At 39.4% G+C, this 13,999-nt stretch overlaps 1 protein-coding gene across 1 annotated transcript in view; it reads left to right on the forward strand.

The window, feature by feature from the left end:
* RXFP1 (relaxin family peptide receptor 1) overlaps positions 1 to 13,999 on the forward strand; it is a 38,561-nt gene that overhangs the window by 15,350 nt on the left and 9,212 nt on the right. The window contains exons 3-12 of the mRNA XM_020781408.3: positions 33 to 122; positions 2,762 to 2,867; positions 4,877 to 4,948; positions 5,597 to 5,668; positions 6,738 to 6,809; positions 9,134 to 9,205; positions 9,893 to 9,967; positions 10,269 to 10,340; positions 10,560 to 10,631; positions 13,589 to 13,660. Of these exons, the coding sequence (XP_020637067.3) occupies positions 33 to 122; positions 2,762 to 2,867; positions 4,877 to 4,948; positions 5,597 to 5,668; positions 6,738 to 6,809; positions 9,134 to 9,205; positions 9,893 to 9,967; positions 10,269 to 10,340; positions 10,560 to 10,631; positions 13,589 to 13,660 (775 nt within the window). The remainder of the gene's footprint in view (positions 1 to 32; positions 123 to 2,761; positions 2,868 to 4,876; positions 4,949 to 5,596; positions 5,669 to 6,737; positions 6,810 to 9,133; positions 9,206 to 9,892; positions 9,968 to 10,268; positions 10,341 to 10,559; positions 10,632 to 13,588; positions 13,661 to 13,999) is intronic.

Raw genomic sequence — 13,999 nt, forward strand, 5'->3', positions numbered from 1 at the left:
CTTTCCCTATTTATTCCCTATCCCTTTAATAGGTGATAACAGTGGATGGCCGCAACAGGTGGATGTGATTTACAACAAAAAGCTGTCCCAATATGCCTCTGAAGTGGAAACTGATGAGTGCTGTAAGTCATAAGAGCGGTGTGGGTGGTGGAGTGTTACTAGAGATGTAGAAAGCACCAGATGCTGAAAGGAGCCCCCATTCCATGTGATCCTGTGAGAGTGAAGCAAAATGAAGTGTGCTGAGACCAAAAAAATCCTTTCGTTTTGAAAGGAAGGTGTTAGGGTATACATTGGTGCCCCACTAGACGATGACCTCGCAAAACGGTTTATTCGCTAGGCAATGAGTTTTTGCAATCACTATAGCGCTTCACAAAACGGTGTTTCCTATGGGCGATTTTTGCTGGAAGATGTTTTGGACCGTGCTTTGCAAGACGCTTTTTTGGAGGGATCGTTTTTCACAAGACAATGATTTTGACAGCTGATCCGTGCTTCGCAAAATGGTTTCTCTATGGGCGATTTTCGCAAAACGACAACAATTTTTCCCCATTGGAACGGATTAAACGGATTTCAATGCATTCCAATGGGGAACCGCATTTCGCAAGACGATGTTTTTGCAAAACAGCGATTTTCACGCAATGAATTAACATTGTCTTGCGAGGCACCACTGTATGGCTTTAAAAATTGAACTATGGTCCGCATCTTTGCCTTCCTCATATTTTGAAATTTAGATCTATTGGTCATGTTGGCTGTGATTTCTGGGAACGGAAATCCCACACAACTGGATTGCATAGTAGTCATTAGCCATTTTCTCCAGGACCTGATCATTCTCTTACTTTATGTAAACATCTACATCCTTCCCTGGAACTGGATAGTCCTTTGGAATATAATGGCTGTTGCATAAATGTATGTAGTGTAATGACAATGGGAAATTTTAATTTAAGTTAATTGAAAGTTTTCTCTCCCCCACCTTTCAGATTCCAGGCCTCTATAGGTCTCCCTTTTGTCCCAGGGAAGGCTTTAGGCACCTTGAGATGGGTGCATGTGTCTTTAATGGCCAAAAACCACTGCCATCAAGGATGCTGATTCTAGTGGTGGTGATCCAGCAGCAATAAATAAAACTAAGAATGATCAGATCTGTCAATTAAATTTCTGAAGAGTTCAAAAGATTTGAATTCATTCCACCCACTTTCTGTGTCAATTTGTGAATTTGTTTCTAAAGTCCAAACACACACAAAATATCAAGTTTCTAAGTTGATTTTTAAAGCATATCCATTCTTCTGCACAGTTTTCCAAACATATTGATCTACAGTAAATATTTTTTAAACAAATTTACTCATCTTTTCTGAAAGGATGAAATACTTCTGTGCACATTTCCCCCTAAACTGAGTGTTTTTGTTGGCATTTTTCTCAATTTGGATGGGGGACAGATATGTTTTGTAATTTAAGAGTGTGAACCCAGGGGTTTGGAAACAGTGTGTTCCACAACACTATTGTGTTCCCATTAGTGCTTCAATTCAGAGTAGAAATTAGAGAAGTTTAAATAAAAATTCAGTTACATTCTTAACCGATCAGTAGATAATGTAACTCGGTCAAGAATATACTTTTGTTTGCTCAAAATATAATTGAATAATACTCCACCAACAAATCAGGAGTACTAATTTACTTCATCTATATATCCGCGAAGGTTTTCACGGCTGGGATCTAATGGTTATTCTGGGTTTTTCAGGCTCTTTGGCCGTGTTCTGAAGGTTGTTCTTCCTGACGTTTCACCAGTCTCTGTGGCTGGCATCTTCAGAGGACAGCAGAGACTGGTGAAACGTCAGGAAGAACAACCTTCAGAACACGGCCAAAGAGCCCGAAAAACCCAGAACAACCATTACTTCATCTACTTTTCTTCATCTTTTCCTGTTCTTTGGTACCACCCCAGTTCTTGCCCTTGCAGGGTCCATGCTACATTTGTAGCCAAGGGCCAAACTGTGAACAAGTTTGTTCACAACTTTCACGCTTACATGCAGAAGTTTTCTTCCATAGATATGCCACACATGGGGGCTGGATTGAGGCCCTATAGTAGGATGGCCCTGAGGAGGATCACAAGAATCCGATGAGTATATATGGGATAAGACAGAGTTTGAAACATTGCTTAGTTGCACTACAAGTCCCAAAATTCAATAGCCAGCTTGGCTAGTAGGCATGTTGACTAGGGCATTCTGGTAGCTGCCCCAAAAAGAAAACTTTCCATACTCGGGTGGAAGCTGTTTCAATGTGTAATTGTACTGTTGTGTTAAATTACTGGTTCCCAAGGATGTTTTCTGGGAGGTCTCCATAGTTATTTTTAATTGAATACAAGTTCAATGCAGTTTATTCCTAGCTAGGGGACTAAGGTGTTGGCATGTGAGCTACTGCCATTAGCTTCTCCTTTCCCGCTTTTTCTTTTCATGGAGAGTGGAAACTTTTGCCATGCTCCCTGGGCTTCAGGACAGTGTTGGCATTGGTGAAGGAACCACTGCAGTGCCATCCAGTGTCCACCAGGGGAATGTTGCTTTGATTCTGTCCCACATTCAACAGTGGGAGTCCCACCTTTTTTATGCAAATGTGGTGGGGTTGCAGATTACTTGGCTAGTATAAAAGGTGGCTGTGACTCGGAAAAAGGTTAAGAAACACTGCACTAAATAATGGAGGGAGGTGTTTTTATTATATATCTCTCTTGTCTCCACACCATCACTCCGACATTGGCCTGATCTATAATATTCTCTTTATCCAGTGGTTGATTCAGTGCCAGCAGTATGTTTGTGCCGTGGGTTAGAGATAGACTGCAGTGATGCCAATCTGCACACCGTTCCTTTGGTCTCTTCAAATATTACTATGATGTAAGTAAAGAAGAAATTTTGGATGACTTTTGAAGTGGGAGCCTGGAAAATAAACTGTGTCCAGTTGTAGACCAGTAGCTAGCTGACATTAGTGCCTGGAACTCACTCTTGCAAAGCCCTTTCCTCTGACATCATCAAATGCCTGATGTCAATTTCCTGATCATCAAATTCCTGATGACAGAGGACTGCTTTCTGATCATTGAATAGCTTTGGAGAAAGCATGAATCCTAGGGAAACACATGTACAAGTGCATTACTGGGCTCATAACATATTAGTGGACTTCATGTGAGGTTGGTCATTGTGAAAAGCATGGTGCTGGACTCTTCTTAATGTGCTTATATTCATACTAATAGCTTCATTATTACATGTGATCTGCTCACAGACAAAGCCACATGAATACAAAGTTTGTTTGAATATGGGCATTTTTACTCCTTGGGAGGAAAAGCTGAGTAATTTCTCAAAAAGAGTATTAAATATAAAACACGCAACACTATAATCCTGCAATTCTAACTCAGGAATAATTCAATGGGATTTACTTCAGAGTAGTTAAATGGAAAGGGAGGAAAAGACATTTGAATGAAAATGGGCTTTGCAACTTCCTTCATACGAAAATATGCCAATAAAAATATCCTTGGAGTTTTTGTTTCTGGTGTAACCATGGACTTAAGATGCAGTTGTTTATCTTGGATATAGTATCTTCCTTTCACAGGAAATAAAGTTTAATTTTTTGTCAACTAGGATTCCTAGTGCAGAATGCACTGTAGACCTTCTTCAGTCATGAGACAGTGATCACCTCATACATCATGAATGAGAGAGAGGTGGCTTAAGTACATCCCAGACTGAGTTCTTCTACCAAAACATTTGCTGTACTGGATGGCCCTCTAGGGTTTATGGCAGTTAAGTGCAGATAAAGTAAAGCGACATTTCATTTCGAGAGCTGCTCTGGGGAATGTCTAAAAAAAATTAAGAGGAGATCTTCACTGCTAACTATATTTCAATCACTGGCTAATTACAGGAAGCTGTTAATGTTAATTAACACTCTCTAGAGACTGGAGAGCTGATAGGTTTCAGTATAATTCCAACTATCATTATACATTCATGATCAGCAATTATTACTGTATTTAGGGTTGCTGGAATGGGGAAAGGAGTAGTGGTTTAAAATGTGTATAAATAGGCGTTATAGGAAATAGGAGGTAAATGTTACATTTTAAATCATGCTTAATGTCAGCAAACAGCTTAGTTGATCATGCAACCCTGGACACGATTCTAAATTAATACAGTATCTTGAAAGCCTGTCATACAGTAAGTACATAAGAAGAGGCCTGCTGGATCAGGCCATGGGCCCATCTAGTCCAGCTTCCTATATCTCACAGTAGCCCCACCAGATGCCTGTGGGAGCACACAAGACAACTAGATATGGGTATATTGGTTGCTATTTAAATTCTACTTTTGGTATAGTTTAGGTCAGATCAAATCACGGTGTCCACACATCTTTTGACTTAAGACTGCTCCAATCTGCCCTATTTAGAGCTTTCCCTTTCCTTTCTGGCACAATGCTAAGGTCTCTAGGGGTTTGGCCATGATTAATCATATTCCCATTTATCCCATTGTGTAGCCTGTAGATGGTTAGTTCGCACCCAAGTGGAGCTGTGGGTAATATTATCTGAGGTGACAACCCTGTGACAAATTAGGTGGGTTGTGACACTAGTAAATAACAGGAACCCCCCCCTCCTTATTTTCATTTTCAATACAGCTTTATTTTTAAAAATATTTCCCGACTGATGCACTGCTATTCTAGATAAACAAGATACATTGGTGATATTATGTATACTACGCTAGATGCATTGCTGTTTCACTATGACACTATATGCCTCTCTACTGTATAACTTCACTGTCACTAAAATGAAAGTTAAGTCACTTGTACATATATTTATATATGCTATTACCTATTCATATTTATTATCATGCTCACTCACACTCTCATGATTTTGTCATAATTTTAATTCCAGATCACTACAAGGGAATTGTCTAACAAAACTTGTTGCCAACGGATTCAAAAAATACCAGGATCTTAAGTACCTGTAAGATATCATTTTAAACTGCTACTGGTCACTTTTGGGTTCTAATTTCTCCGCCAATATCAAAACTGAAATATTAACCTGCTGCAACATTGTTGTTTTGTGAAATAATCTCTAAGGGTGATTTTACACTTTACAGTTTAGCACAGGAAGTTGCACTAGAGTAGACCAATTGAATCAATGGGGATTTAGTTAGTCATCTCCTACATAAATTCCATTGATTCAAAAGGGCCTACTCTAGTTGCAACTGTCACACAAAGCAACAGAATTTCAAACAGTATTTCTCATGTGGTCATTAGTTTCTTATTGTGAAAAGTGACAAGTCTAAAAAGGCAAGATTCTTCTACGCATGGAGGACACTTATGAGAGCCAGAACTTGAATTTTATCAAGTTCAGTTTCATGTGGAGTACTCCAATGTATAGAAGGTTTCTTCTTCAGACACTCATGTGAGAAAAAAACCAAAGCTAGCATGCCCCCCTCCTCATGTGTTTCATTAATCCTTTTTAAGAGATGGGGATGAGCACAGTGCCCTAGAGTTGGCCATGCCTGGACTAAATGTCAAGGGGAACCTTTACCTTTTTAAAGGGCATGTGACAAGGCAGTTTTAATTCTAAATATCCTATGATTATCAACTTTTGTTATCTTAACAGGTATCTCCAAAATAACAACATAAGCATTGTGTCAGGCCAGGCTTTTAGAGGGCTGTACAATCTGACAAAATTGTAAGTATCTCTTCTGTAGTTCTTTGTTTACACAATCAATGCCCTCTCACTCTGAATAATTTTAAACAGTAACATTATGGACTTCACTGTCACATTCATAAAGTGCCACCTGTCCTTCCTTAATAAAAGTTTCAGAATCACAAATTAATCTGCAACAGGAGGGTGTCAACTGATAACACATGGTATCATTGATAAAGATAAAGGCCAGTATCTTGTTTAACATTTACATGCATGAAACTCCACCTCCAAAATGTGCTGCAGTAGTGTGGTTAGGTTACATCAGTGGTTCTTAACGTGGGCGATAATGCCCCCCAGGGGGCGATTTCATTTTTCAGGGGGGCGGTAGAACGAAAAGGGGCGGCGTGGGGGCGCTGGAGCAGAAGGGCGGCGGTAGGGGGGTGCTGGAGCAAGCCAAACCTGTGAAGATGGCTGCAGCCTTTTTACAGTGTGCATGAATATATATTTTCCTCCAATTTTAATTTAGTTTCAGACTTTTTGTCTTGAAATTTTTAGTTCCTGCATTTGTTTTTATACCCTTTTTATATTTCTTTTTGCGTCTTAAAATTCACTTGCAACTAAATCATTAAATGTTACTTTTTGGGGGCATTTCATTTTCTTGGAATTTAATTTTGTTTTCAGGGGTCATTGGATTTAAGTGTCTTAAACAAACAAACAAACAAACAAACAAACAAACAAAAAGATATCATCGCGGGGAGGGGGGGCGATGATAACTTCCTCAATGGCTCAAGGGGGCATTTCTTTCAAAAAGGTTAAGAACCACTGGGTTACATGACCAGTCAGGTGACTGAATGTTTGTCAGATCACAGCACTTGGGTCTCTATATGCTTTAATATTGAACAAAATATTGGCAAGAATGTTTACAAAACTAGTGTGATCCATGCCAACAAATGTAGGCATGCAATAAACTCAGTTTTATCATAGATGTCAGAAAACTTGGTAGAAATGTGAAATACCAAAAACCAAGGAAAAAGGGAAAAAATGAAATGAGAAAGCTCAATGTCATTTTGGTAATGTTAACTGTTACATTTCTTTTTAAATCTTATTTCAGATATCTGAGTCACAACAAGATCACCTTTTTGAAACCCCGTGTCTTTGAAGATCTGCATAAGCTTGAATGGCTGTATGTACTGGTTTTGTATCAGAATAATATCCCCTTCTCCAGCTAATGCAACTAGAGAATAGAGGCCATTTGATTTTGAAGGAATTACCTCTGAATAAACATGCTTACTTTAATTTAAAACATAGTTACTCTTAGGTTAATGTAACTATGAAATCTGAGCCTCCTAGAAGAGCTGCTATGAGGATAGCATTCTCATTTTTCTATTCTCGTAATTACAAGATTTTAATTAATCTTATATAGTATGTATTGCTTGTTAACACTCTTAAAAATATGCCATATATTAATTTAGTCCTGTTAGGCATAATTTGGGAGTCATTCAACACTGATTAAACTTTCAATCCTCCAAACAAAGAGAAGTATGAATAAATGAAAGATTTTTCTTGTCTAGCTTTGTACATTTGTTAGATTTGTTTATTTATTTATTTATTGAATTTGTATACTCCTAATTTAGTGAACTACAGCTTCAGGTGGTTTGCACATAGAAACATGCCAAAATTATAACAATATAAATAAACCCATTTAAATCAGTTGGAAACATCAATTACAAGACATTAGTTTGACAATGTAATTTCTGGCACTGTGCCCAAAATATTTGAAGATTCACTGGAGAGAAATACACATTTGTGGACAGTAAAGTTGAATGCAATCAGAGGTACAGTTGGTAGTTTCTTAAGGGTCCCAGAGAAGAACTTGCAAATTTGTGTTTGGGCTCTGTCCTCTTCCTCTCTCCTCCTGACTCTGCTGTATTTGGGCTGCCTGTTGGGTGCTTAATACGCTCTGCCTTCATCTTTGCCTAACCTATGGATTTGTAAATATATGGTGATATTGCAAATATCAGTGTCCTCCTCACAAAGGTAACCAAACCTGGGTGAGCACTATGCCTCTATTCCTTTTCTGAAGTCTGGAGACTAAAAGATGGGGGCGGTGGAAGAAAAATCATATGAATCTTAAGTAAGGCTTAACATAACAGGAATAAAGATCCAACAGGAATAAAGATCCAACTGGAGAACACCAAGTTGGAGGCCCCTGTTGGAAACAAAGGGGCTTATTTCTGAATGGAACCATGTAAATATATTGTACTCTAAAAGAGACCTTCAGTCACCGACATAATTTCTTCATCTGTTGGCATGTACTTTGTCAAAAGTATGGAAGGTGTCTTAAATTTGTAGTGGGGCCCCTTTTATTTCTTAGAGGAACAACCCCTGCTACAAGGAAGCTTTGCAACTCCTAACATAATACTTCTCGTGCATGAAATAAAAACACAACCCACGGAAATTTGTTGGAATATAGCCGTATGCATTTTTTAAAGCATACAGTATATTCTTTCAGGAAAGAAGGTTCACGGTGTTGTTTCTTAAAGAAACGGATCTAATCCAATTTGCAGTCTTGCCAGAAGATAGGTTCGGATGAAATTGTTTCCCTTTCCTATCCTTATCTCTAGTATGGTTTGTTTTTATACTCTTTGCAAAATGATTTCGAAGCTGGAGATCTTGACATTGTCACCCTTGGCTTTCCTGGCAACTGTGAGTTAGAAGCAAAGAGCAGAATAGGGGATGTTAGTGACACCGTTGTCAGTATTCTGAAGGCACATTTTTCTTCCAGTGTGCCTTTCCATAGGAAATATTGTCTTATGGGATCTGCAGTATATCACAGCTTCAAAATAAAGGTCAGTGAAACGAGAAAGGACTAGCCAAAAAAATTCTTAAAAGTGACAAGCAAATGCTTCAGATGAACATCCCTGTTTTCCAATAAAAGTACTTGGAGTCTCCCGGAATATTTTTTTTAAATCAGCATTCTGAAACAAGAACAAAAGAACCTGGCAGGTAACATTAATAAACTTGCATTGCTTATTTACCACCACCACCACCTTTTTCACAAGGATAATTCCAGCAGTCTCGCTTCTCCTTTCTGGGTGAATGGTCCTGAAGTAAAAATAGCTTTTAGTGTTGTACAGCTAGATACTGTGCAGAGTGGTCACTGCTATGTGGGCCACCAAAACCACATAGTTGTAATAATCATTTGATCCAGACATCTATGTGAATTGACTTTTGCGTGATAAATCTCTGATTAAGAAAGCTGATCCATTATTTAGCAATTATGGAGAATCTGTGGAGAATCTGTGGCACTTAGTAGTTAGCATATTGGCAGTGGCAGCGTGGCTCCACAGTTAGTAGCAACTTTCTTAAAATGTGTATCATGACAACCTGTTTGTATTCCTTTTTTTAAAATGCATACAGTTCATACAGTTTAGAGATCTGGGAGAAACTGGCCAATTTCCTGGACTTGTAATTTTAGTGTGCAACCTATTTTTACTTGATTTACAGAATAATTGAAAACAATACATTGAAATGTGTCACTCCATTAAACTTCTACGGCCTCAGCTCACTTATTCTCCTGTAAGTACTGAGAAATTAATTTTCAAAAAAATGAATTAGAATTTTGTAATATTGCTAAAAGCAAGAACTATGATGAACAATGTGCATGTGTCAGTCTGATACTGAAGCCAGAGTGTGGAACGTTATTGGAAAAAAGGAGCTCATCTCTTTAATCATTAATGACCCTACTGCCAGGTGATTACTGTTATTGTTTTTGAGCTTGGCAATCCAACTCATTGCATTATGCATTATTATCACACATGTTAATGGTATCCCAATCCTTTTTTTTTTAATGTTAGAAGAGTTATCCACAGAACCCATTGAGGTTAGCAGCTAGCCATCTCACTGCCCCTAAATTTAACTGTTGTTCTCTCCTCTAATCTTCCCTTTAGCCAGAATGCGAATAATATGGGATATGCTTAGGTTTTTGCAATAGTGCTGTATACCTGAATAACCACTAAATGCACTCCAGGGCTTTTAGCACCATAATACTGTAGCAGCTCACTTAAATTTGCACCACCGGTGCTTCTAGGAACCCTATTAATTTTGTGAAGCTGCACATGTCTAATACTGAAAATAATTTTTCAATTCAATACAAAGTTTGTATATTTTTAAAAAATTTAAAGGGATTTTGTATAAAACTGCTGCTGATAGTTAAATCCTAGTGATTATCATTACTACCTCTAATAATATTTTTTCTTCTGCCAGAGATTTGATGCATAATTCTCTTGCTGACCTGCCTGATAAACATCTTTGTCAATACATGCCAAGGCTAAACTGGCTGTGAGTCCACATTTTTCTACAAAAATCAGAGCTAATTTGGATTGCAAGCATCTTAATTGTTATTCATAAAGATTTTCTACAGAAAAGAAAATGAAATGTAGTAATTACGTGTATTTAAGAAGCATGCTGTTTTCTTTCTCATTAAAAACCAGAGTTTAAATTGTGTTGAAATGTGCTTTCTCCTACAATTGTTCAGAAAGAAACAACATCAAAAGATTACTACAACACTCACAGTGCTATAGGGCAACATTAAAGCCTTTATTATCAAGAATGCACAGAATAATTTTCTCTTCTTCTTCAGGGAACTTGAGGGCAACAACATCCACAGTTTAAGAAACGTCACTTTCATATCTTGTAGAAGTTTAACAGTACTGTAAGTAAAAGAAAATTTTTGCTGAAAAAAAAGTCTTTGAAACAGCTTGCTTGCATTGGACTTCCTGGGGAGGGAATTGCCTACATATGGCATTACCATGGATGAAAGCCCATATAACCATCAATATCACTGTAGCCATATACCCTGACAGATCTTAAAGAGTATAAATAGAGGATCAGAATCCTGAAAATGCACTAAAATATATTTGTCTTCTTTCAGTGTTCTGAGAAGAAACAGAATCAGGTCTCTACATGAAAACAGCCTTGCCGCTCTTCTGAAGTTAGCAGAACTGTAAGTAGACGTATTTTCCCATCCACAGAGCAAATTAACCACATGGGCTAAAATTCAGTTCAAGAAAAAGCATGTGTCCAAGGGCAACCATCTAGCAGTTTCCCCCCTGCTGTGGGCTCCCTTCACACAACCACTTGTACACTTGATTTTGGAACCAGTGAGGGATTTGGTATGCAAAAGGAAACCTGCTCTCTCTCTCTCTCTCTCTCTCTCTCTCTCTCTCTCTCTCTCTCTCTCTGTGTGTGTGTGTGTGTGTGTGTGTGTGTGTGTGTGTGTGTGTGTGGAGAGAGAGAGAGAGAGAGAGAGAGAGAGAGAGCTTACACAAGGGATGTTACAAGATTAGAAAGTCAGGGGCGAGCAGCTTCCACACAATTCACACAATCATGTGGGACTTTAGGGTGGTCACACCTGCTCTCACAAAACACCCCCTCATTCTTGTAGTGAAAAAATGTTTAGTTGAAAAAAACTAGTTGCCTTTAAAAAAGAGAGAGAGAGAGATGTGTGGGAACTTCCAGTGCTTCTGAAGTGCCCTCTAAATGTGGCAAAATTGCCCCGACTCAAAAATTGAATTTCTGAGACTATTTTTTAAAAATTGGGGGGGGGTGAGTTGATGTCCTAGACTCCTAGGGATATACTTTGATCTGAGGTGGAAGCCTCACTTTGCCTATCCCTAGCAGAAATTAAAAGAATTCTGACCTTTGTGGTTGCCTGCTTCTACATCTAGTTGTATAAGCACCAGATTCATATTCTCTTAGGCCACTCCCTACTCTCTCTTCTAGAGAATTCAATAGACCACTCCCCATTTCTGGTAGGGGAGAAATTGTGTTCAAGCTGCCTGGATCATAAGAGCCTTTGATCATAGATAGTGTTTAAAAAGGCAAGGTTGGTGAAGGATTGGGACACTATGCCCAGTAAAGTAGCATTGTGACCCTTAAAAGTTTGTACACAATTTTGTGGGTCTTTCCCCCCCTTTTTGAGGGTATGGGTTGACCTCATCCATGTACCACCTAATATGGATTTTGGATACTGCTTATTGATCAACATGGCTGCTTCTCATACAGTTAGCAAGAAGGAATGAGACAGTGTGTGATCTGAATGCTTACAGTTCATGCAGCTGTGGGTTTTTAAAAACCCGAAATAAAAATAATTAGGTAGAGGGCGCAATGAAGACCAGGACCATGACACACAAAGAGGATACTGATTTATGCAGGAGGGAAACTGCTTTGGCACAAATGAGGTTTTTCGCCCAAGAATGAACAGAAACGTTGGAAGGCTGATGAGAGAGGGAGAGGCAGAAATGTAAAATGTAATCACACACAGTATTTCATGTACTGTCTAGATTGGCTCTTGCACAGTATGATATTATGGCACATAAAAGGGATGGGTCTCTCTCTAGTCTGACAGTAATCCATTTGCCATGTTCTCTGACATGTCACATAAAAGCAATGGATTTTACATTTTTAAGAAGGAATATGGCATTCAGATGCTTCTTCGGGTAGAAACTAGAGATGGGGATGAATATAAAAACGGGTCGACTTTTTCGACAAAAACAGCCGATTTGTTAAATATTTGTCCCTTCATATTCATGGGTTCCAGAGACCCCCACGAATATAAAGGGAGAAATATTTACCTATTTTTATTCGTCTTTCATACTAAAAAAACCCAACCAAAACCATTCTGCCTGCCGGCTCCCAATCAGCTGGTTGGTGGGGGATAGGCAGCTACCACCACTCATAGCCACCCAACACCACAGTCTACCCTTCCACCCCCTTCCTCTCCCTACTTTAGCCCTCCCCCTCCCCCACCCACCCCCTTCCTATTTAAAAAAATAACAAAAACACCATTCTGCTTACCAGCTGCTGATCAGCTGATTGGTAGCAGATAGGCAGCCATCCCCATCCCACAGCCAGCCACCTCAACAGCCTACCCCCACACCCCCTTCCTTTCCCTACTTTAGCCCCCACCCCACCGACACCCCCTTGCCTTAATTGCTGCTGCCAAGGTCTCCTTCTGACCTCCCAGCCACTCATATAAAAAGAGAGACTGGCTGCCCTTTGCAAAGATGGCAGCTGCAGATTCACTTAGGGTAGAGAAGCTGAAGCTGCCATCTTTGCAAAGGGTAGCCTGGATTCCCTTAGCCTGCCTTAAGGGAATCCAGGCTGCCCTTTGCGAAGATGGCAGCAGCAGCTTCCCTAACCTAAATGAAGCTGCAACCGACATCTTTGCGAAGGGCACCCAATCTCCCTTTTTACATGTGTGGCTGGGAGGCCAAAAAAGAGACCTTGGCAGCAGCGATTAAGGTAAGAGGATGTTGGGGGGCTAAGGTAGGTTAATGAAGGTGGGTAGGCTGTGGGGGTGGCTGCCTATCAGCCTCCGACCAGTTGATTGGAGGCTGGTAGGCAGAATGGGCTTCTGTGCCGTGTGGTAAACTCTCCTGGGGGGACCCAATTTGTGGGTGAATAACTCAGATGTCCAATATCCAATCTTCACCCAAGTTGGCATGTGTGTTGGGAAAAGACATAGGAAGCTCTGTTGTTATTCTGGGTTCTCTAAGTACCTGGGGGGAGCTTTCCTGGGGGTGTCCTCTTTGTGACTATATAACTCAGGGGTCCATTATCCAATGTTCACCAAGCTTTCAGGAGTTGTAGTAACCCGTCTGGGGAAGCTTCCCTGCAAATTTGGTATCTCTAGGTGCTTAGGGGCCAGTTGGATACCTGTTTAAAGTGAAGATGAATTGACAAATCAATTCATTGATTCAGGGAAGAATATTTGTATATTCATATTCATTGAGTCATTAACCTTGACAAATCATGAATCAAAATGAATCATCATTTTTTTATTTGTCCCCATCTCTAGCAGAAACTCTGATGCAAAACAAGTAATCTATAGTGTTATGAATCAGATTTTGTTTTGCTTTTATTTGATTTGTTCTGTTGTTTTGGTTTTGTTCCCAATAGAGATTTGGCCAACAACCAGATTGAATTGCTTCCTCCAAACCTGTTTAAGGATCTGAAAGAACTCTCAAAACTGTAAGATTTTGTAATTATTTGGTTACTCTGTGTGAATGATTGTTTTAAACTTGTTTTCTTATATACAATATGAAATATTAATTTTTAAAATGGGTATGCAGAACAGTCTTGCTTAGGTGTTTATTATTCTGTCTTCAGTGAGATAAATTTCCAAAGTGATCCTGTTATTAATTATTGTCAGCAATCTTAGGACCCAGTCTTCAGTTACCAAGATGGCTGAGGGGTGGCTCAGCTGATGCTAAATCAGCCAAGGCTGTGCTAAATCCAATCCTGTCCCAGCCTAGAAATTACTTAGGCCTACTGTGACCCTGGCCTAATTTAGTGCCAGCATAATGGCTC

Source organism: Pogona vitticeps, chromosome 5, assembly GCF_051106095.1.
Source record: "Pogona vitticeps strain Pit_001003342236 chromosome 5, PviZW2.1, whole genome shotgun sequence".
Taxonomy (NCBI): Eukaryota; Metazoa; Chordata; class Lepidosauria; order Squamata; family Agamidae; genus Pogona; species Pogona vitticeps.